The sequence below is a fragment of the Equus caballus genome, chromosome 13 (assembly GCF_041296265.1).
Source record: "Equus caballus isolate H_3958 breed thoroughbred chromosome 13, TB-T2T, whole genome shotgun sequence".
Taxonomy (NCBI): Eukaryota; Metazoa; Chordata; class Mammalia; order Perissodactyla; family Equidae; genus Equus; species Equus caballus.
The window spans coordinates 37,537,179-37,560,011 of NC_091696.1; the positions used below are offsets into that span (position 1 = coordinate 37,537,179).

General features: G+C 38.4%; 1 protein-coding gene across 7 annotated transcripts in view; it reads left to right on the forward strand.

Moving 5' to 3' along the window:
• Window positions 1-22,833, forward strand: part of UQCRC2 (ubiquinol-cytochrome c reductase core protein 2) — a 33,894-nt gene that overhangs the window by 10,253 nt on the left and 808 nt on the right. For all 7 annotated transcript variants that reach the window (XM_070232214.1, XM_001494381.6, XM_070232215.1 and 4 more), the window contains 13 exons: window positions 645-857; window positions 3,335-3,418; window positions 3,517-3,666; window positions 5,084-5,148; window positions 6,566-6,622; window positions 7,048-7,172; window positions 9,709-9,806; window positions 13,025-13,082; window positions 15,196-15,291; window positions 15,600-15,799; window positions 17,576-17,656; window positions 19,720-19,796; window positions 21,865-22,018. In XM_070232214.1, coding sequence (XP_070088315.1) covers window positions 825-857; window positions 3,335-3,418; window positions 3,517-3,666; window positions 5,084-5,148; window positions 6,566-6,622; window positions 7,048-7,172; window positions 9,709-9,806; window positions 13,025-13,082; window positions 15,196-15,291; window positions 15,600-15,799; window positions 17,576-17,656; window positions 19,720-19,796; window positions 21,865-22,018 — 1,278 coding nt within the window. In that variant the 5' untranslated portion in view covers window positions 645-824. The remainder of the gene's footprint in view (window positions 1-644; window positions 858-3,334; window positions 3,419-3,516; window positions 3,667-5,083; window positions 5,149-6,565; window positions 6,623-7,047; window positions 7,173-9,708; window positions 9,807-13,024; window positions 13,083-15,195; window positions 15,292-15,599; window positions 15,800-17,575; window positions 17,657-19,719; window positions 19,797-21,864; window positions 22,019-22,833) is intronic.

Below are 22,833 nucleotides of genomic sequence, written 5' to 3' on the forward strand. Positions count from 1 at the left end.
TTAGTTAACAGGAGTGAACTCTTCTTCTAGATCGTTAAGACTCTCTCAATAGGCAGGTTTCAGCTCAGAAGTCTCACACTCACACACACACCCTACTATTCAAAACACTTTTTGTCATACGAAAACTATACAGTTTTTATTTTCTACGTAACCCCAACCTAGAAAATAAATTCCATGAGAGGAAAGACCTTAGTCGTGAGAATTCCCTAAGTTTCGGGCTCACATAAGTGTCCCGGGCCTGTTCTGGAAATTAGAGCAGCGAATTCGTTGGACAAGGCCTCTGCTCTCATGAGGCTAATGATCAAATGAGGACTTCACCAAATAAGAGGCAATCACGCCCGGCTTCGAAGCCTAAGTCTGCAGAACGGGACACGGGGAACACGATCCCAGAGCCTCCGGCTTCCAGGTAGCTGGACGCCCCGCACCTCCAAAGACCGCGGAGGGGAGCGCAGAAAAGGGGCCGTTTCATTGGACGTTCCGGGTTGGGAGAATCCAAAGTGGCGGGGGAGTTGTGATGCGCTGTTGTAGACGTAAAAGAGAATTACAGCGGGGCTATCGGGGCCGGGAAGAGAACCCAGAAACCTAAGTTGTCTCCTGAATATTTACGTATGAAATTATGCGTCTCCCTCCCCTACGTCTTGCAGGAATTGGACTGGTCCAACCGCTTGCAGGGAGCAGTAGAGCGCAGTCCGTATAGAGAGTCCCCCCCATGAAGAGGGCGTGGGAAAGAGTGTCGCGGGGAAAGCTGGGATACTCCCGTCGTCCGCCACCATCTTGCTCTCCTTTAAGCCGGCAGTGACAGTGGGTCCGAGGAATATTGAGCCATGAAGCTGCTAAGCAGAGCCGGGTCCCTCTCGGTGAGCACAGCCGGCGGGCTTGGGGAAGAGGTGGAGAGCAGTTTGTTAGTAAGGTGATAGGGACCAGAGGTGCCTGGTTTGGGGTCCCGGGGCCTTGGAGTTCGGTCTGCCCTTCAGCTGAACCCTTCGGGCCGAGTGAGCAGCTTGCCGGGTGGGTCGGGTATTCGAGGCCCACCTCATGCTGTGAGCAGACGAGACCTCACCCCTGAAAACCCGAAGAGAGGGAGAGGGCTTGAGAGCGGAGGTGAAGCCTGTCGGCGGAGAGACCGCTGAAGGTCACTGCTGCACTTGCGTGCCGGAGGAAGAGACCGGACACCTGGGGGCAGGAGGCCGGCGTAGACCTGGCCCCCAACTCTTACCCTATCGGCTGCGGCCTCCGCTTCTTGGTGTATTACCCAGCATCACTTTCCCCAAAGGTTAAGTGGGCTTATGAGTAAAATTATAAGAAAGAAATGAGCTAATGCCTGTATAGCGTTTATTGCTGTGCCTGGCACTTGAGTGTTACTCTGGTGTCGCGCTGTCTAACTTGCGCTTTTCTTGATTTCTCGTTAGAGACTTCCTCTAGGAGGGGCTCTTGGTCGGCCTTCAAGAACTCCTTAAGGCTCCTCCTTCAAGCCCAAGTGAAACAACTGTCATTTGGGGAAAACTTCTCTAGTGTCAGTGTTAGATCACTGTGGAGTGGTAGTTATCGAGGGGGGCAGATGGGAAACACTTTTAAAAATCTCAGCGGGGCCAATTTGTCCCCGGGGGCGGTTGGCAATATCTGGGGACATTTTTGGTTGTAACAAGGTGGAGGAGGGTGGTGCTACTCGCATCTAGAGGCCAGGGGTGCTGCTAAACATCCTCAGTGCACAAACACACCCCCCACGACAAAGAATTATCCAGTCCCAAATGCCATGACTACCTGGGTTACTAGGTAACCTGCTAGAGGGAGGTTTGGAAGACCAGGGAATGGAGCTTCCCTATGCTGCATGTTTAAATAGATATACTATGGATTATATAAAAGGCCATAGTTTAGGCTGTGATTATCTTACCCTTTCTGGTGTGCCTAGACTAACCAATGATTAATAATTCTTTTAGGGGGCCCAGTTAGACTGGCAAAAGACCCCAAATCTCTCATTCCATTCATCCCCACGTTCCAGAAGAAAAATAATTATAACGCTTATTTTACATAAGAACAAATTTACCCATATTTTGTTATTAAAACAAAATAGTCTAGTAATTGACAGTTACTGGGATTTGAATGGGACAGATTATAGGAAGCACATAACCCACAAAGTGTCACTGTTGAGGCACATTTGAGGAGAAAGCACCTAAATCTCCCTTGGCAGTGGAACTATGGATTATTCATATTTGAACTGCTACGCCCACATATCTTAAATTTTACTTTTTGGAAAATCAAAAGCCAAAATCACAAGTAGGGTTACCTATACCACACCCAGCAAAGGAAATTGATGATGATAAAGCAAAGTTAATTGTAATTTATGATTAAAAAGTACTAGCAGCAAATGAAAACTGGAAACCGCCTTAGTACAGCACTGATGCTGAATACACAACAAACCCTTCTGGACCTCACAGAGTAGGGGCATTGCAGCCTCTGACGAGGGTCCTTGGGGAACTCCAGCAGCGTGTTCATTTGCTCTTGGGAATGCCAAGTTTAATTAATTCTTAACATCGCGACTAATAACCTTGCTTGAACCTTAGGCATAATCAAAGTGAATTCTGTGGCACTGTGTATCATGTGCCCCAATAAACTGAATAAAGTTATACATTTTGGATCTGTTATCTGACATTTAAGAGGACGCCTTTATCCTTTCAGTGGTTGTGTATTATATATCAAGAATCTGCTGTGGGTGAAGCTATTGTTAATCTCAGGATAATATAAATTTGTCTTAGCCAAAGAAGATAAAACCCTTGTTTGTGAAATTATAGTGTAGCACACAAGAGAGCGAAGATACTATGGGAAATATTGGGGGCTTCTGAAAGTTTTCCTTGGTATACTTTGTCTTTTTTAAAGATTACTAAAATGATTAAGGAGATGAAGTCATTTCACTTGGAAATGGACTAAAAAGATGAGACTCTTTGGGCAGGTAAGGGAAGTAGTAATGCCAAAATCTATAAAAGAGTACGGATGTGGCAATCACACATTTTTTTAAAAATTCCAAAACTAGAAAGAATCACTTGAAGCTTTAGTAAGATAGTTAAGAAGTAAAAGAAAATAGGGTAATTCTTTACATAGTGGAAAAAAAAATAGCATGTAGAACTCAGTATTTCTTCCGGCTCCACAAATCACAAATAAATAGAGGTTTAAGAATGGCTTGGGTACACTGGTGGATTAATAAGTCCACAATAACTTAATTAGCTAACTGCTCCCATGGAATTCTTTTACCACAGAACACCCTCTATTGCTTGGGCACACTAGGGTACAATGTACTGTTCTCATGAGAAATGTGTATACCTGTCTTTTTTGTGTTTAGAGATTTTATTCTCTCAAAGTTGCTCCCAAAGTTAAAGCCACGGCTGCCCCCGCAGGAGTGCCTCCACATCCTCAGGACCTTGAGGTTAGTCCCACTGAGTTGCTCACTGGAACCCATGCATGCCTTACTGTCCTGGCTAATATAAAGACATTAATCATATCTCTACTTTATTTTAAATACAGTTTACCAAATTACCAAATGGTTTAGTGATTGCTTCTCTGGAAAACTATGCTCCTGCCTCAAGAATTGGTTTGTTCATTAAAGCAGGCAGTAGATACGAAGACTCCAACAATTTAGGAACCTCTCATTTGCTTCGTCTTGCATCCAGTTTGGTAAGCATCTTTGCTACCTCACTATGTTTAGAAATGCTATGGTATCTTGGTCCTACAGAAAAGAAAAACTAAAAGCAATGTCCCTGGGTTAGTTTCCTGGAGCTGTCATAACAGATTACTGCAAACTGGGTGGCTTAAACAACAGAAATGTATCCTCTCACAGTTCCAGAAGCTAGAACTCAAAAGTCAAGGGGTCAGGAGAAAATTTCACCGAACCTGAAGTGGATTTGCTGACCCATCGTACAGCAAGCCAATCTCTTAACACCGGGTGTAGTGGAAGACAGTAGGATTTGATTTTATTACAAAGCACTGAGCAAGGAGAAAGTGCAACTAATGCTATAATCCCAAACTCCCTGAAAAGCTACAAGCAATGGTTTTTATTTGGGGTTTTAGGGGAGGGGGAGCATGTGACCTTGAGGGCTGAAGTTCTAAGAGTCCTCTGAGCAGGTGGGACTGTCTTTCATAGTTCTTCGTAGGTCACGTGGGCAACTTTGGGGGGTTCTATGGGTTATATGCAGTGGTATTTTAGTCTGTGACACCTAAAGTTTAGAATCGGTCATTGTGGCTTCTCAGTGTTCCTGCATGATGCTTAGTCAGGTGGGGGCTTGTGGTTTGGAAACTTTGGTTACTTTTTTTCCCATGTTAACCTTGTGGGTACAAGACAGTTTCACCCTAATCCAGGAAAAATTTTAACTCCTTCATTCTTGGTTTCAGAGTCCTGCTCCTTCTAAAGGCTCTAGGAATAATCTTTCCTTGCCTCTTCCTACCTTCTGGTGGTTGCCAGCAATCCTTGGTGTGCCTTGGTTTGCAGCTGCATCACTCCAATCTCTCTGTTGTCACATGGCCCTCTGTCTGTGTCTCTGTGTCTGTATCTCACTCTTATTGGATTTTCCAGTCCACTTAGATTTAGGGCCCACCCTAAGCTAGTATGACCTCATTTTAAATACTTACATCTGCAAAGACCCTATTTTCAAATAAGGTCACGTTCATAGGTTTTAGGTGGACATGAATTTTGGGGCGACACTATTCAACCCAGTACAGTCCCCTAGTCTAATATGAAAAACCACAGAATGCTCACCACAGAGAAGCATTAAATTAGCGTCCATTTTAAACATGTGCCTAAAATGAAAGAAAATTAGTCTTTCCTGTATGGAAATCTTTCAGAATAGACTAATGAATCCAGTAAGCTTGTATTTAATAATATAATTTTTACCTGAATGTAATTTATATAAAAATCTATACTTTTGCTTTTTGATAAACTTTCTTTTATAATTTTTTTAAACTAAAAAGCATCCACTATTTAGGTAAAGTTCCTTTTGAATCTAATGACAATCAGACATTAGATTTTGATGTAGTGTGATGTTTAGCAAACTTAGCATTAAAAACTACTAAAAACAATTATTCTTTCTTTTTCAAGACTACAAAAGGAGCTTCATCTTTCAAGATAACCCGTGGAATTGAAGCAGTTGGTGGTACATTAAGGTTTGTTAAAAATAAATAATTGGAAATAAATAGTGAAAACACCAGAAAATATTTGATTGTAAGGGAACTTTTCTCTGTTATCAGGATTGTTAAGGATTCCTTAAACAAGGCACAAGGAGGAAAAGACTGTTGAATTTGACTACATCAAAATGTAAAATGTCTTTATGCCTCAGAGTAAAAGTTTAAGTAACTGGAAGTAGATATTTGTAACATACATAACATGGAGAGGTTATTTGGAAAAATAACTACAAATTAAAAAACAACTAAAGAGAAAGTTGGTGGACATAGGATAGGAACAGACTATTCCCAGAAGAGAAAGCCAGAAACAGCAATTTTCACTTAAAATCAACAGTGTGTTACCATTTCACACCCATCGGATTTTTTATATATCCTGTGTTGGCAGTGGTAAGGGAGATACAGAATCTCTTATACTGCTGGTGGGAGTATAAATCGATACGACTACTTAGAAAGGAATCAAGGAATATCTAGTAATATTGAAAATGAGCATATCCTACAACCTGACACTTTTTAATCCACATACACAAAGGTATTCTTTATCTTTGTAAAGACTGGAAACAATCTAAATGCCATCTTTAGGGAAATGGGTATATAAAGTATGATATAGTCATGTGGATGGGACTACTACACAGCAGTTAAGGAATGAACTGTATCTCTATATCAACATGGCAGACTTAAAGACAAAATGTTTTGTGGGAAAACAAGTTTCAAGATTTTTTTAAGTTACGAGGCATTTTTAATATTTTTAAACAGAATAATAATATGTCGTGCTTATGATTATGTTTGTTTCTAGAGTGAGAGAGAGTGAGAGAATTAGCCTGGGAAGGTTACAAAGAGATCTTCAACCTTAGTTGCCTTTTTTTTTTAAGTTAGAGTAGAATATACACAACATAAAATTTAGCACTTTTACAGTTCTCTAGCATTAAGTGACATTGAGCAGCCATCACCAGCATCCATCTCCAGAATGTTTTCATCTTCCCCATCTGAGACTCTGTACCTATTAAACACTAACTCCTCATTGTCCTCTTCCCTCAGCCCATGGCAACCACCATTCTATGATTTTGACTACTGTAGGTGCCTCATATAAGTGGAATCATGCACTATTTGTCCTTTTGTGACTAACATGTCATTTAGCATAATGTCTTTAAAGGTTCATCCATGTGTAACGTGTCAGGATTTCCTTCCCTTTTAAAGTTAAATTATTTGGCATTTTCTTATTTAAAATATTTTTTAATTTTTAAATTTTTATTTGATGAATATGTATATTTTTGTTATATTATTTATGCTTTTTATACTTGAAAATATTTTTTTCCAAAAGAATTGGTTGATTTAACAAAGATATAGAGGAAGGCTTATTCTTCCTGTTTAGGTAATTCTCTATAATTTATTTCCGATTCAGTGTGACTTCAACAAGGGAAAACATGGCTTACACTGTGGAGTGCCTGCGGGACGACATGTAAGTACCTGCATTTGTTTAGGACATCTACTTTTTTTTTTTAATTGAGGTTATGATAGTTTACAACCTTGTGAAATTTTAATTGTACATTATTATTTGTCAGTCATATTATAGGTGTGCCCCTTCACCCTTTCTGCCCACCCCCAACCCCCTTCCCCCTGGTAACTACTAGTCTGTTCTCTTTGTCCATGTATTTGTTTATCTCAGGACATCTACTTTTAAAGAAACACGAAGCGGCTCAGTTCTCCTCTTTTTTAGAGTGGCATTATAAACTCTGACTTTAGTTTTGGATTGTTACTCACAAACTGCTTAGAACACTGTGCTTACCACGAGGCCTAAAGTTTAATACTGAGATCATTACAGTTATATAGAATGAATGTTGATTTTAAATTTTTGACTCAATCTTATCTTGATATCTTCCGTAGTGATATTCTAATGGAGTTCTTGCTCAATGTTACCACGTCACCGGAGTTTCGTCGTTGGGAGGTAGCTGCCCTTCAGTCTCAGCTACGGATTGACAAAGCTGTGGCTTTTCAGAATCCACAGGCTCGTAAGTGTATTTTCAGATTACGTTCAGTTGTTTCTAAGATACTGGGTTTTTGAGAAGATCGATTTGTAGAGGGAGAAAATTGCTGTTGAAATTTTTTTCTTCTTGGGTTTGAAAATGCCTTTTCCAAAAATTTGTCCAGTTTTTTAAATACATTGTTCTTTTGTTTCTAAACATTTATATTGTTGATTATTTTTCATCTTTGATGGTATTTAAATTGTTTATAGAGTCTTAGGTGTTTTTCCTGTCCGTCCCCCACCCCCTGTGTTGTTTGTTTGTTTGTTTTTAAGATTGGCACCTGAGCTAACATATGTTGCCAATCTCTCTTTTTTTTCCCTTCTTCTCCCCAAAGCCCCCTAGTACATAGTTGTATATTCTAGTTGTAGGTCCTTCTGGTTCTGCTATGTGAGACACCGCCTCAGCATGGCCTGATGAGCGGCGCTAGGTCCACGCCCAGGATCTGAACCAGCAAAACCTGGGCTGCCAAAGCAGAACGCGCAAACTTAACCACTCAGCCACAGGGCTGGCTGCCCCCCGTGTTTTTTTGGTGGTTGTTTTGCTTACACCAAATCCAGCTGCAGTTTATTGTTGCTGCTGCTGCTATTATTGTATATGGTTGTGTATTGCTAGTATTGTGTAGCCAACTCACCTTTATTGGGTCTTTGCAAAGCAATCAACTTAGTTTTTAAAAAATAAGAACTTTTCATGTATTTCTGTTTTTGTCTTTATATAATGTGTATATAATCTTGACAAGTACAACTGGCAAAACAAACCTATAAACAAGCACTCTTGACTCTTGGAAGTCTTACAACTTCTGGGAGGAGCAGAAGTGTGCAGGTAAACCACTCAGGTCTCAGTAGGTGACCAGCTGCAGGGACTCAGCTTGGGGTGGGCTTCACTCGGAATGCAGGCCAGTCAAGAGAGGGGCTCCTGTCAAGTGTGGAAAATAGCAAGTGTTTGGTTCATGTTAGCTAATGTTATTTCATAGTGATACTTTGTGTCACAGAGGAGTATGATCTTTGTTACTCTGGACCTCTATCAAAGAAAGGGGTAGAATGGTAGAATTGTAGACAAGATGATTTACATGTCCCAAGTGGCTTCTCCCCCATTAGTAGCAGTGAGGCTCCAGCCCTCATCCCTTCTGCCTCAACAATTAATGTAGTCCCCTGGCTGCTGTCTGCCTCCAGGCTTACATCTTCAATCAGTCTTCCACCTTGCCTTTACAGTGATCCTTCTGACCTGAAAACCTGGTCAAAATCCTCTAAAGGCTTCTTATTATCTACAGGATACAGTCCAAACTCTTCAACTGAGCAGTTATGATAACTTTCATGATCTGGCCCCTGCCTACCTCCCTTGTTTCTTTTTCTACCCCCTTCCCCTCCCAGCTGCTATTCCCCCCCTTTGAATCTCCTGTTGTTATGCTTTATGTCTTTGTCTGTTTCCTCTGCCTGAAATGCCATTCCCAAATCATTCACCTGGGAAACCTACTCATTCTGTAAGACTCATTCCAGATTTGACTTCTGTTAACTCCTTTCCACTTACCACTGCCCTTCCCTTGTGCCCCTGCTACACTTGTGATATACTGCTGACATCGTGCCCATAACACTTTGTTTCAGTTTTTCCTGTCAACATTTTGAGGGCAGGCATGGTGTCTTACTGATCTCTGTATTTCTAGCACCCATCACAGTGCCTGGTATAGGGAGACTGCCCAAATAATGAGCAACTGAAAAGACCATACATCAAGCAAAGGCACTGAAGTCGAAAAGCAGAGCCAGGGCCAGGCACCAGTGAGGAGTGCAATTTGACAGCAGCATTTGACCCCTGAGAGCTACCAACATGACCTAAGACCGACTCTTTCATATCTCCTCTTATCCCAACAACTCCCTTGTTACCTAGAGAGGAAACCTAGAAGTAAGTAAAATTCAGATTAAATGATTTATCCAAGGTCATATGGCAAGTTGGTGGCAGAACTGTAACTAGATTCAGACTTTCTGAAACCCAGGCCCTTATACTTTCCAGATGATACCAGGTGGTTGAAAGGTAGAGAAGCATTTAGGTGGCCTCTGGCTTATAGAAGCTGCTGTCATATAATCTCTTATTTTCTCAGCACACTGGACTGGTAGAATTTTTTTTTTTTTTTTTTTTTAAGATTTTATTTTTTCCTTTTTCTCCCCAAAGCCCCCCGGTACATAGTTGTGTATTCTTCGTTGTGGGTTCTTCTAGTTGTGGCATGTGGGATGCTGCCTCAGCGTGGTCTGACGAGCAGTGCCATGTCCGCGCCCAGGATTCGAACCAACGAAACACTGGGCCGCCTGCAGCAGAGCGCGCGAACTTAACCACTTGGCCACGGGGCCAGCCCCTGGACTGGTAGAATTTTAAGTTGCTAGAGGTTAAATGATAATAAATTTGAAGTTCTCTTACTACTCGAATGCCATAACATGACCAAAGTTGTATAGTCTGTTTGCTTTCTAGTTTCTAAAAATGTTGTTGTCTTTATCTAAATTTCATTTCTGTAACTGCTACTTTACATATTTTACAGATGTCATTGAAAATTTGCATGCTGCAGCTTACCGAAATGCCTTGGCTAATTCCTTATATTGTCCTGATTATAGGATTGGAAAAGTGACACCAGATGAGGTACAAATAAAACATATTACATTTTAAAATGTGCTTGTTTTCACATTAAGTTGAATGTTCATCTACCATTTCAGGTTTATTTGCTAATTTTTCTTTTTATCTTTTAACTTAGGAAACTCACTTGCTTTTTTTTTTCCATCAGCTTTTTAACTAAAATTCTATTTGAATAGTTTTTGTGTATCTTTTAACTATTAAAAAGTTTTTATTACAAAATGGACATGTTTACAGAAAATTCAGAAAACAAAGACATGCAAAATGAAGGAAAAGAAAACATCTCACACATCTCACAGCCCTCATTGATAACACCTAGGTATATTTTCTTCTAGACCCTTTTCTGTGATATCTTTTTTAAACAGTATTTAAATGTTTAAATATCATAATTTGGGACTAAAAGTCTTCCTTTAACCCTGCTGAATATGTTGGTAGGAATGAACCCTGCTTCCTTACCTCCCATTCCCTCATCAGCCTGCTTTCTAGCTCATTCACCTTCTCTAGGACATCGGCCTAACTTTGCTGGTGGTACAGATATGTCACGTGTCAACAGCCATGTATATATCATAGAACTTTCTTCCCAAAATGTGAACATTAAGTGTTAAATCTGCAAGTGTAGATATGTGTATGTAATCTTAATTTCCTACTCCCCACCCACCCCCCAAAAAAAATTTATCAAAAGATATTTGGGGGACTGGCCTGGTAGCATAGTGGTTAAGTTTGCACACTGCTTCAGTGGCCTGGGGTTTGCAGGTCCAGATCCTGGGCATGGACCTACACAGCTCTCATCAAGCCATGCTGTGGCAGCGTCCCACATACAAAATAGAGGATGATTGGCACAGATATTAGCTCAGGGCCAGTATTCTTTACCAAAAAAAAAGATAGGAGGAAAATTGGAAATTATCAACACTTTGAAGGTATACAGTCATGCATAGCTTAATGGTGGGGATATGTTCTGAGAAGTGCAATGTAGGTGATTTCATCATTGCGTGAACATCATAGAGTGTACTTACACAAACCTAGATGGCAAAGCCTACTACACACCGAGGCTGTGTGGTACTGCTTTTATGGGACCATCATTGTATACATGGTCTGTCATTGACCAAATCATTGTTATGCGGAGCATGACTGTCTATGACTTGGAAATTAAGGTTTTTATTCTCATTTCATTTCTGATTAGCCACTACGTAAAAGTGAACTGTATATCCCTTCCCTCTTTTTACTTATCTCCTGGTTAAGAAAACTATCCACTTATCAATCAATAATTTAATGCCCATCATTCATATGGCACTTTTTTAAAAAAATTATAACTGACATCCAACTTGAACAGCCAACATTTTTTGTAAGACTGGCCTCTAAGAAGTTTTGAGGTTTTTCAGAAATCACCTTTGTGAAGATATATTATTGAGGTAGCTAAAAGAATACACATAGCAAAACATTTACCTACAAGGATGTCTATTGTGGCATTGTTTATAATTGTGAAAAATTAGAAACAAGTTAAATATCTAACATTAGGGGACTAAATAGCTTATTAAATATCCATAGAATGGAACACTATTTAACCATTCAAAAATATTAATTGATATGGAAAAATTCCATAGTCAAGTGAAGAAAAGGCAATTTATGAATAGGATATACCAAAGGATTCCATTTTTTAAAATTAAGGTGTGTGTGTATCATAGACAAATACCAAGATGTTAACCATGGTTATCTCAAAGTTATTAGCATTTTTTAAATGTGTACCTAGGCTAAAGGAATTTCTAAAGAAATTTGTGCATTCCTTTGAGCAGTAGCAGCATTCAGTAGAAAAACCTCAATGGAAAAAAAGAATATGACTTTCCAAGGTAATTCCGTAGATGTAGACACCATTCATTTTAGAGCGCACATTCTGATAACTCGATTAAAAATTCAGTCTCATTACCTTGGCCTGGTGATTCTCAACATTGTGACCCATCCCCAAGGAGCCATAAGAGCCAATTTTTTGAGGCAATTTTTTCTACCCTCCCCAATGAATTTTTAATACCACAGATACACTATATATCATTTTGTGTACTGTATGTATATTTGTAGTCTGTATATAAAAGGAACAAGATTTTTTTCTTACTCCCAAGAACCAATTTTCACTCCCTTGGGAGCAAAAGTGCTGCTGTTGAGAATGCATGTTTCAGCCCTACTTTTGTATATTAGGTCTAAGGTAATAGTATAAACCGGTGAGTCTCAAATCTCACTGATCCTCAGGTCTCCTGGATGGTTGATTGGATGGGGGCGGGGAGAGGTAGGTGGTTTTAAATAAAGATTCCAAGATTCCACATTGAATTCTACTATTTCACTCTGTAGAGTGGGTCCAGCAATGGGGTGGGGAGGGGAGACAGTGACAGTGTTCATTTTTGTTTTTTTAAACTCCTCAGGTAATTCTGTAATCATCCAGGTTGGAAACCCTGATATAGACAGTAACCTCATAACAAGAAAACCTGCAAAGATGGGTGGGAGGGGTATAGTGATAGGACTTGATTATAGAGTGTTAATGGTGCTTTATTTTTACCAACACCAAGACAAAAGAAACCTGGTGTACTGCTTAAATCACATTATAATAGAAATCGTAAACTTCGTCTCATTATTTCAAGTTCAAGCCAGTGTGTGCTCTAATTTTTCATTCCTTTTTTTCCCCCAGTAACAGCTTTATTGAGATATAATTCACATACAATACAGTTCATCCACTAAAGTGCACAATTCAGTAGTTTTCACTCTATTCACAGAGTTATGTAGCTATCACATTAAGTTCTAGTTCTTTTAAGCAATAGTTTTAAAAATAAAATCTCAGGGGCCAGCCTGGTGGCGTAGTGGTTGGGTTCCTGCACTCCTCTTCAGCAGCCTGGGGTTCACTGGTTCAAATCCTGGGCACAGACCTGCACACTGCTTATCAGGCCATGCTGGGGTGGTGTCCCACATAGAAGAACTAGAAGGACCTACAACTAGGCTATACAACTACGTACTGGGGCTTTGGGGAGGGAAAAAAAAGAAGATTGGCAACAGATGTTAGTTCAGGGCCAATCTTCCTCACCAAAAAATAAAATCTCAGTGTAATTCAGCACTAGTTAGTTCCTTGTAGGTCATTATAGCAGCTTTTAAGCCTGAGTATTTATTTTCTCCTGAACTGCAGTTTTAAGTTTTTACAGCTTTTCCTATTTATACCAGTATAACCTAATAAATGTTTTTAACTTGCTCAGTTACATCACTACGTTCAGAACCATTTTACAAGTGCAAGAATGGCTTTGGTTGGACTTGGTAAGTTGGGAATTGCCTGCATGTCAGTGTGCTTCCTTAAGAGCAGTCTTCAAACTGTGATTATGTGAACACAGGATTGAACAAAATTTGAGAACTGAGTCCTCTGTTTATGTCAGACAGGCAGTATGTGATAGCATTTTAATTGCTAGTCTTTTTTTTCTCCCCCTTGGAAAGCAGAATCCAATTTTTAACTTTGTAAACTACTGGCTTTAAATTCATGACAGTATTTGGAAAACCTATGACACAGGGTAAATTTCTCTAAGCAAAGAGCTTTTACAAGTTTTTTTTTTTTAAAAAAAGAGTAGTACAGTTTAATAGAAAAATATGCAATGGGCATGAACAGTTCATGGGGTGCGCGTGTGTGTGTGTGTCTGTAGCCAATTATCATTGTAAAAGATAGTTACCCTCACTAAAAATTAAAATTTTAATCTGTGAGATTGGCACAAATTAAAAGATTGACACTGTTCAGTATTAAGCAGAGTATGGAGTGACAGGCACTCTCAAAAATTGATGGTGGAGTGTAAACTGGCACAACATTTTTGGAAGTCTATTTCAAATATTGAAATTCTAAATGTTTATAATCTTAGACCCAGCAATTTAACCTTTAAGAATTTATCCTACAGAAACACTTGGTCAAGTTTACAAAATAGTTGCATGAGAATATTATTTGCAACATTGAATTTTTTTGTTCATTTGTTTGGTAAGTAACAGCCTAACAGAAATATAATTCACATACAATAAAATTCAGCCTTTTAAAGCATACAGTTCCATGGTTTTTAGTATATTCAGAGAGTTGTGCAACTATTAACCACTAGCTAATTTCAGAACATTTTCATCATCCCCAAAAGAAATCCCATACTCATCAGCAGTCACTCCCCATTCCACCTCCTCGCCTCTGGCAACCACTGATGTACTTTCTGTCTCTACAGAGTTGACAACTCTGGACATTTCATATAAATGTAATTATACAATATGTACCCTTTTGTAACTGGCTTCTTTCACTTAGCATAATGTTTTCAAAGTCCATCCATATTGTAGTACATAGCAATGTTCCACTCCCTTTTCTGGCTGAAAAATACTCTAACCACATTTTGTTTATCCATTCATCAGTTAGACATTTGGGTTGTTTCCACCTTTTGGCTATTGTGAATATAAACAGTCATGTGTGAGGAGAATTGTGTTTTGTTAGAACACCTGTTTTTAAATCTTTTGAGTAGATAGCTAGGAGTAGAATTGCCAGGACATATGGTAACTCTGTTTAACCATGTGAGGGACTGCTAGACTGTTTTTCAAAGCAGTTGTGCCATTTTACATTCCCACTAACAGTGCTTAAGGTTCGAATTTGTTATTCCCTGTCGTTTTGATTATAACCATCCTAGTGGGTATGAAGTGGTATCTCATTGTGATTTTGATTCACATTTCCCTAATGCCTACTGACATTGAACATCTTTTTTTGTGCTTTTTGGCTATTGGTATATCTTCTTTGAAGAAATGTCTATTCAAGGCGTTTGCCCATTTTTGAATTGGGTTGTTTTTTATTGTTGAGTTGTAAGAGTTCTTTATATGTTCTGGATACTAAATCCTTATCAGATACACAATTTGCAAATATTTTTTTCCATTCTGTGGGTTGTCTTTTCATGCTCTTGAAATGTCCTTTGATACACAATGCACTATCATTTTAATGGCCAACCATTGGAAATATGCTAATGTCCATCAAGAAGGGATTGATTAAATAATGATGGTACATCCACATAATGGAATTCTTTTTAAGTATTAAATGTTTTATGTAGACCATTCACTTAGATGTAAATTACAAAAGACAAGTTAGAGATAATATCAATAGAATAACACCATTTTAAAAATAAAGAAAAGAAAATGAGGATAATATTAATACATGCATAGAAAAAAGTTTTAGATGAATATATAGTAAACTGTAAATTGATATATCTGGGCGAGTGGTGTTATGGGGGGACTCTTGTCTTCTTTATGGTTTATTTCTATAATATTTGAATTGTATAATCATTTTAAAATAGTAATATTTTAAAATAGTAATATTTTACAGTTGTATTTTAGAAATTCTGGTTCTACCTTGGTTTTGTTTCTATTGAAATAGGTGTGAGTCATCCTGTTCTAAAGCAAGTTGCTGAACAGTTTCTCAACATGAGGGGTGGGCTTGGTTTATCTGGTGCAAAGGCCAGATACCGTGGAGGTAAGCATTTTGTTCTAATAGGGTTAATTTATCATAAGGATGTCCCCTCCCCCAATAGCATATTGGAGTGAAATAGGCCTGATTATTTACTACCAAACAGTCTCAGTGTGGAAGGAAAGAATTAGATTGCTTGGGTATTGTATATTAAACATGTTTTGTGTGTGGGTTGGGGCAAGGGCAGGGAAGAGTACTGGCCACAGAAAAGCTTAATCTTAGTGGGTTAATACTGTGTTGTAGAGAATACTGTAGAATAAAACCAATAGTGACCAAGCTACTTTCTTCTTCACTCTCTCCTTACATGGCCCCAGGTGAAATTCGAGAACAGAATGGAGACAGTCTCGTCCATGCTGCTCTTGTAGCAGAAAGTGCTGCCATAGGAAGTGCAGAAGCAAATGCATTTAGTGTTCTCCAGCATGTCCTCGGTGCTGGACCACATGTCAAGAGGGGCAGCAATGCCACCAACTCTCTATACCAGGCTGTTGCCAAGGGAACTAACCAGCCATTTGATGTGAGTCTGAGCAGTTGATAGCACTCCTTTTAGTTTTCAGAAGCTTATTGTTTACGATGTTGTCCTAATAATCTGCTTAATGTTAATTTGCTCTTAAAACTTAAAATGAACATGAAGGCAGTCTTCATAAAATTGAAGAGACAGCAGGCTTGATTTTAGTACCTTACTAGGTCTATCAAAAACTTACTGTCTTTTCAACTATTCTAATATGGAAAAAGAACTGAATGCTTAAGTCATAACTTCACACTTCAGTTTCCTTTAGAATAAAGTTTTGATAGTAAACATTTCCCTAGATTCTAATTAGTCTTTTTTGCTAGATTTTCTTGTGTTCCCTTCTGTTCTTGTGACTACTTCCTGAATTTCATGTTTTCCAACCAAGTGTATAAGATCTACACCAAGAACTTTTATAGACCCACCCCTCCAGCTTGAGATTAAGTTAAAAAATAAAAACTGACATTTAATTCTAGCAAAAAGCCTATGTTACTTTAGAAGACACTTTCTTACGATAGGAAAGTGCTAAAGCTTTCAAAATAATCATGTTCAAATCAAGAGAATGTGAAATGTCAAGCAACAAAGTATTATCAGTGACCATTGTTTGCCCAATTTAATACCTTACATGACCTTCAATGACAGGCCTTAAGGTAACAAATGTACTAAATTGTAGGATTAAGTATTGTTCATAATTTCAGCAACAGTACATGGCACAGGTGGGTTTATGCTTCAGTAAGTCTTTGGCCATTTGACACAACAGTGGAAAATAAAATCAACCTTCTTTTTTTGTCCCTCTGTTTAATACCTGAGTGGTAGTTTTCAAACTTTTTTTTAGCAGAGGAGGTTTTCTTCCCATACAGTTTCCCAACTGCAATGCCCAACACAGAGTTTTTGCTTTTAAAGAAGTTTTGAAGGATTTCTTGACAGTAAAACCCTTGGAATCCTCTGTACTGAGCCTTTGGGTTCCCTGGAGCAGTTTGAAAACCATTACCTTAAATTAGTCCTAAATTAAATTTGGCTGCTGCTTTTAAATTTCTTTCTCTTGGTTCATGGTCTACTCTGTTTTCCTTTCTCCATGTTTTACTCTTCATCACTGAATTTTAATGATGCTTTTGGGTGGCTAGAGGTTAATCCTAACCCAATGACATAATTTAATAGAAATTCCTACCTCAGAATTTGGCCAGAAATTTGGAGTATGAATAGAATAGTCTCAGAATTGTAATTAAACTTCAAGTAATTGAAATGCATTTCTTCTTATGCTTTATGTGGGCTGAACCAGTGGTTCTCAAATTTTAATGTGCATAAGAATCACCTGGAACACTAGTTAAACATGTTGGCTCCCAGACTGCGTCTACAGGGATCTGAGTGAGTAAATCTGTTGCAGGAACCTGAAATCTTTATTTTTAATAGCAACTCAGGGAAGAAAGCAAGTTTGTCTAATGCCAAAAGTCCATGATCCATACTGCTCAGCCATACTGTATCTATAATAATAATGTTCACAAATTAATGTTTACATTAACCTTTAATCATCAAAAGGTTAGAAAAATTCCCAGCAAAAAGGTGAGTGAGCAATCCAATTTAGAAAGATTTAAACCATTATAGTTCTGAAAGAGGTAACCTGTATATAGAACTTCAGTCCATGACAGAACTGGTTAAGTGAAATATTAATTAATTAATCTATTTTGCTTACACTCTGAAGATCCACATTTTGTCTAGACAACCTTAGGGAAATTGTGCCATTTTACCTGGTAGAATGACATACAGCAAAGTTTCGTTATATTTCAGGTTTCTGCTTTTAATGCAAGTTACTCGGATTCTGGACTCTTTGGGTTTTACACGATCTCTCAGTCTGCAGCTGCTGGAGATGTAAGTTGCAAACTCACCAGCTCTCACAAGGTTTTTTTCCCCCATTAACATGTTCTTAGTCAAAATATGGAACATTTGAATGCCATGACTTATCAGAGCTCTGTATAGTGTAATATCATTAGAGTGTATCTAATATCATTAGAGTGAAGGAAACTTAAAAATCTATACTAATGCTTCCAGGAAAGGAGGAAATGCCTCCTTGGTGTTTTCGTTGTGTTTGGACAAGTGGCATTGAGTTGTCTCTGGGACATCTAAATTGAGAACTTAGGCAAAGTCAAGGCCAAGATATATATTTGGGAGTCCTCAATATAGAGATTGTGTTGAATGGTTATGTATGGAAGATGGTAAGAGGAGAAAACTGAAGCTCTGGTTCTGGACAATAACTCCAAGTGACTGAGGAAGAAAGCAGGAAGAAAAAGAAGGCAAACTGGTATATTTGGAGGCCAGGAAAGAGAGAATGATTAGCACCATTTTGATCTACTCTGGATTAACATCCCTTTAGTTACCACAGAGAGATCTGGTAGTTTTAGCAAACTAGGACATGACTGGTGATATTGCCAGTTTTCACCAGAGTGTAGGAAGTTGAGCTGAAATTTATAGTATTAAGGAATGAATAAGAAGAAAGAAATGCAAGGTTGCTATAGGCAAGTAGAGCTTAGACTTGCAGGGAGGTGGGTGGTAGGTTTAGGAGAATTTACACTGAGAAATTAAGTTGAAAGAGACATTCATACTGAAAGGAAAGAAAGATTGGAGCAGATATAGGAGATAAATTATAAATGGATCAAGTCTGAAAAAGCAAGAGCCAGTTGGGATCCAGAGTACAAGTGGACATTAGCCTTGCACACAAAGGCGGGTGTTGGGAGAAGAGGATATTGGGAAGATGAGGAAGCACATCCTTGGTGAGGTAGGATGCTAAGTCATGTTTTGAGAGTAAGAGAAGGAAGGAGAGTTTCAAGAAAGTAATGAGGTTTGGGACAAATTAATGACTAGATACACACAGAATGGGCATCAGCAGTGTAGATGTCTCCTTGAGATGTGACCACAAATTCATAGTATAGTCAGATCTGTGTTGTAATTTTTCTTCAAAAGTATTCACTAGCCTAATGGAGAAATGGAGGAGGCAGGTGGTAATGTTGATCCCAGGTTGGAATCCAGCAAAGTAGGCAGGTCAGAAGTATGAGGAGATGGCAGAGGATTGGGAACACTAGCAAGAGTGATTGAAGAGATGATTCATGGCTCTAGGCTAGATAGAGAAGTGAAGCCAAAAGGACCTGACAGAGTAAGAGAGAGTGATCAAATCAAGGAACTAGAGATCTTGATAAAGTGGAAGAATAAGGATGGCAGGATTAAAGACTTAGGCTGGGGTCTTGGAATTGAGGATTTCAGAGGTAGGGCAAATCTAGATTATGTCCAGGTCTGGAGTGTGGCTATGGAAACAGCTAAAATGGAGGGGAAATGAAAGTCCTAGAATTTAAGTGATTAGGAGGAACAGTAAGTAGCAGACCCAGAATGGTGCCAAGGTTGGAATGGAGAAAATCCTGGGCCAAGTTTATTAATTTATTTATTCAACAAATATTTGCCAGCACCCATGCACATCATGGAACTTGATTTTTTCTTGACTCTGGCCTCCCAAGTATGGACAGGCTTTACAGATTGGTTGTGTATGGATTACTACTTTCTTCTTAATGAATATTAAGAGACAGCAGTATTAATTGCATGACACTTTGAGAGTCTGGAGAAATTTTAGAGGTACTTATTCTTTATAGACAATTATAAATCCCTCTGTTTGCTTTTCCTAAACCCTACTGCCATCCTCTGCCCTCTGCCACCTTACTTTTGGAAGAAGCTTGGTTACTTGGATACTCTAAGTTGTACAAACTGCTTTACGGAACACTGGAAGAATATGGAACACATAGTGACTTAAGAATTCCAATTGGACACTGTGCTGATTCTCTGTAACTAACCTTTCATCTTGTGTTTTTGCCTCAGTAGAGGAGTATCTGATTGCTGTAGGAGACTCTGGCACCCATCAAAGATGACCAGCTTTTACTTGTCTATCCTAGGTTATCAAGGCTGCCTATAACCAAGTAAAAAAGATTGCTCAAGGAAACCTTTCCAGTGCAGATGTCCAGGCTGCCAAGTAAGTTTCTGTATTAACTGTGTTTCATGTTTCAATTATTTGAAAGTTGTATTTTTTCTAGTTCAAACAATATTGTAATATATGTTCGAAAGAATTGAAAGGTACAGAAAAGTATTTAAAAGGAAAGGGAAACTCACCCATATCCTACCACCTAGAGATATAATTGTTAACATTTTCCTTATTTTCTTGACCATTTTTATGCATTTTTAAACATAATTATTAATATTATATATATACCTACATCCTATTTAATAGCATGTTTAGTGTAGAAATTTGAAAATTACAAATACAAAAAAGACAAAAATGATCTTTCATTCCCGACCAATGATTTCTCTTTCTTTTAACATTATAATGGTGTTTCCATTTATTCAGATTACTAGACATTTGTCATCAACAATATTAATTGTTATATCAAAATAGACTTTTTGGACATTTTATGCAGTTGGAAATTATGAACTATAAAGGATACCTTTGGGCTTAGAACATTTTAGTATTTTATATTACTTTCTTGGCATAGCTTCCCAACTGGGTCAGGAGTTATAAACATTATAATGAAAGACTCTGTGTTAAAGTGTATGTGTGTATTTATATAATATTTTTATTTTTATATTTTGAAGTCAAACAATACCTCTAACTCAGTAGTTCGGGGAGTTTCTCTAAGTGAAAGTGAAAGAGTTGGAAATCAACTTGCATTTTCGTACAGCAGCTCAGAACATTTAAATTTGACTCCATCCATTTAGGACAACTCAAAATGTGAATCCTGAAACTCAGTCAGTCTTCATGATCTTTTAGTATTGCTCACAAAGGAAGTATGACAGGGTGAATTAACAACCCAGGAGGGAACGACCTTTTAGTCATTTCTGTTCCCGTTAGTATTATTACCTTTGTTATACTGAACACACTAAAACTTGCATCTCTTGCGTAATTACAACACAATTAAGTATTTTATACATGGGACCAAGGATTGATAGGATACAGTTCTATATGATTGCACCTGAAACAAAACATGATGAGAATAAGCTGAAACACTGGAACTACTGAAGAAAAATCTATTTCAAATCTAATTTATTTAAGAAAATATTTTCTTAATAAGTGTGGCACAGTTTTTATAAGGTACAGCAACATGTAGAAAATGGAATTTCGGTTATTAATGTCGATATGTTTGTTTTCTGCCATTTGGATGGAGTTGATACTTTTTCTTGTAAGGTTCTTAGTCTTGGTATAGTGAAAGAGAAAATGAGGTGTCATTGCTGAAGGGAAAACTAATAATCTCTTGGTAAAGTTTACTGCAGGTAAAATCTTTTTTTAATTAAACTGACAGTGTGGCAAAATTGCTGCATTAAAGTGTAATTATGTTTTAATGGAAGTCTTGCTGCAGAGTGCCAAAGGAGGATAGTTTGAGAATTAAATAACTCAAGTGACTTATTGAACATCAGTTTCTTTCTGGGAGAATTATGAATTGGATTTTATTTTATTTCAAATTGATGCTTTTGTGCCCATATTTAAGCTGCTGGGACTTAGAAGACTTATACAGCCCTTCCCTACCTGCCTTCTCCATCCTGACCTACCCTCACTCGATGAGACAAATCCCAGCATAGAAATGGGGCTGTGAGGCAGGGGGCGATAGGTATAGAATCAGCACATGACATTCTGCTAAGTTGAGGACTTAGTGCATTCTGGACAGTGCCATAAGCGCCCACATAGGTATTTTTCTTTAATAGAAATGCCTAAATTATCACCAAAAAAGTATCAGGAGGCAAGAGTTACTTCACTAATCAAAACTTCACATTAAAATACTTTTAACTAGATCTAAGTTCTAGTCCAAAATCAAAAGGCAATCTGTTGGGTTTTTACTATAATCTTGTATTGATAGCTTTCTAAATGACAATGTAAATAATAAAATAGTTGGTGAAGTGAAGAAATAGGATGGAGGCCTTTAGCACTTGTAAAATTTCAGAACTGTTAATTTACATATTGACTAAAACGTGTTTAAGCATTTGGGGATATACTTTAAAATTGCCTTGCTCTATAAAAGTGGCTTTTTAGTTACACACCTTTTATTGGACAGGAACAAGCTGAAAGCTGGGTACCTAATGTCAGTGGAGTCTTCTGAGGGTTTCCTGGATGAAGTTGGGTCCCAGGCTCTAGCTGCTGGTTCGTACACGCCGCCATCCACAGTCCTTCAGCAGATTGACTCAGTAGCTGATGCTGACATCATAAATGTAAGCAAATGAAAATTTATGATTTAACATCAAATGACTTGACCTTAGTGATCAAATTTCAGAAGGAATGCATAAGCTTCCTTCGTCTGTATGTTATTCTCATGCTGTTGTGTGCCTCTGTAGCTGGTGTGGAGGCAGGAGGGCTCATTACCATCACTTCTGCAAATAGCTTCCTTGTCAGCTCAGGGTATTTGTATCTTCCTCACGCAACTCAATTACTATTAGGTTAAACCATTTTAAATTCTTAGAGGTCAAGAAGAGTCGAATATTGCCAATTTCATATGATTCAACCTCAGTTGAGTTTGGTATTTTTCCTCATTACTCCCAAGAAATAAACTCTCTATCCTGCCAATCCTTCATGATCCAGCATCTCAAGATTTTCTTTGGTCTTCTCAGCCTAAGACATTCTCCTGCTCTTGCTATATTATTTTTTTTCACGTATGTTATTGTTTCCTACAAGATTGAGTTGTTTTGAGGACAAGGACCATGTCTTAGAATTCTTTGTATTCCCTACCATGCCTAACAAGTATGTGAACTACAGAATAAATCCAGAATCAGCGGGTTTTTCCAGTCCCGTCTATATTAAAAATGCCAACTCCCCTTCCGTTACAGAGGTCTCAACCATCTTCTCACCAACAGGTCTACCTTGTATAGGGACAATGGAGATAGAAAAGACAGACAGGCTATTTTAAGATAGTAACGCTGATTTGATTTCACTTGGCCCCTAAGTTCATCATTATATGTCTTCCAGTGGCTGTCCTCATCTTCTATACTGTCATGTAAGTCCCAGCCCACCTGCCTTCACCGCCATCTCT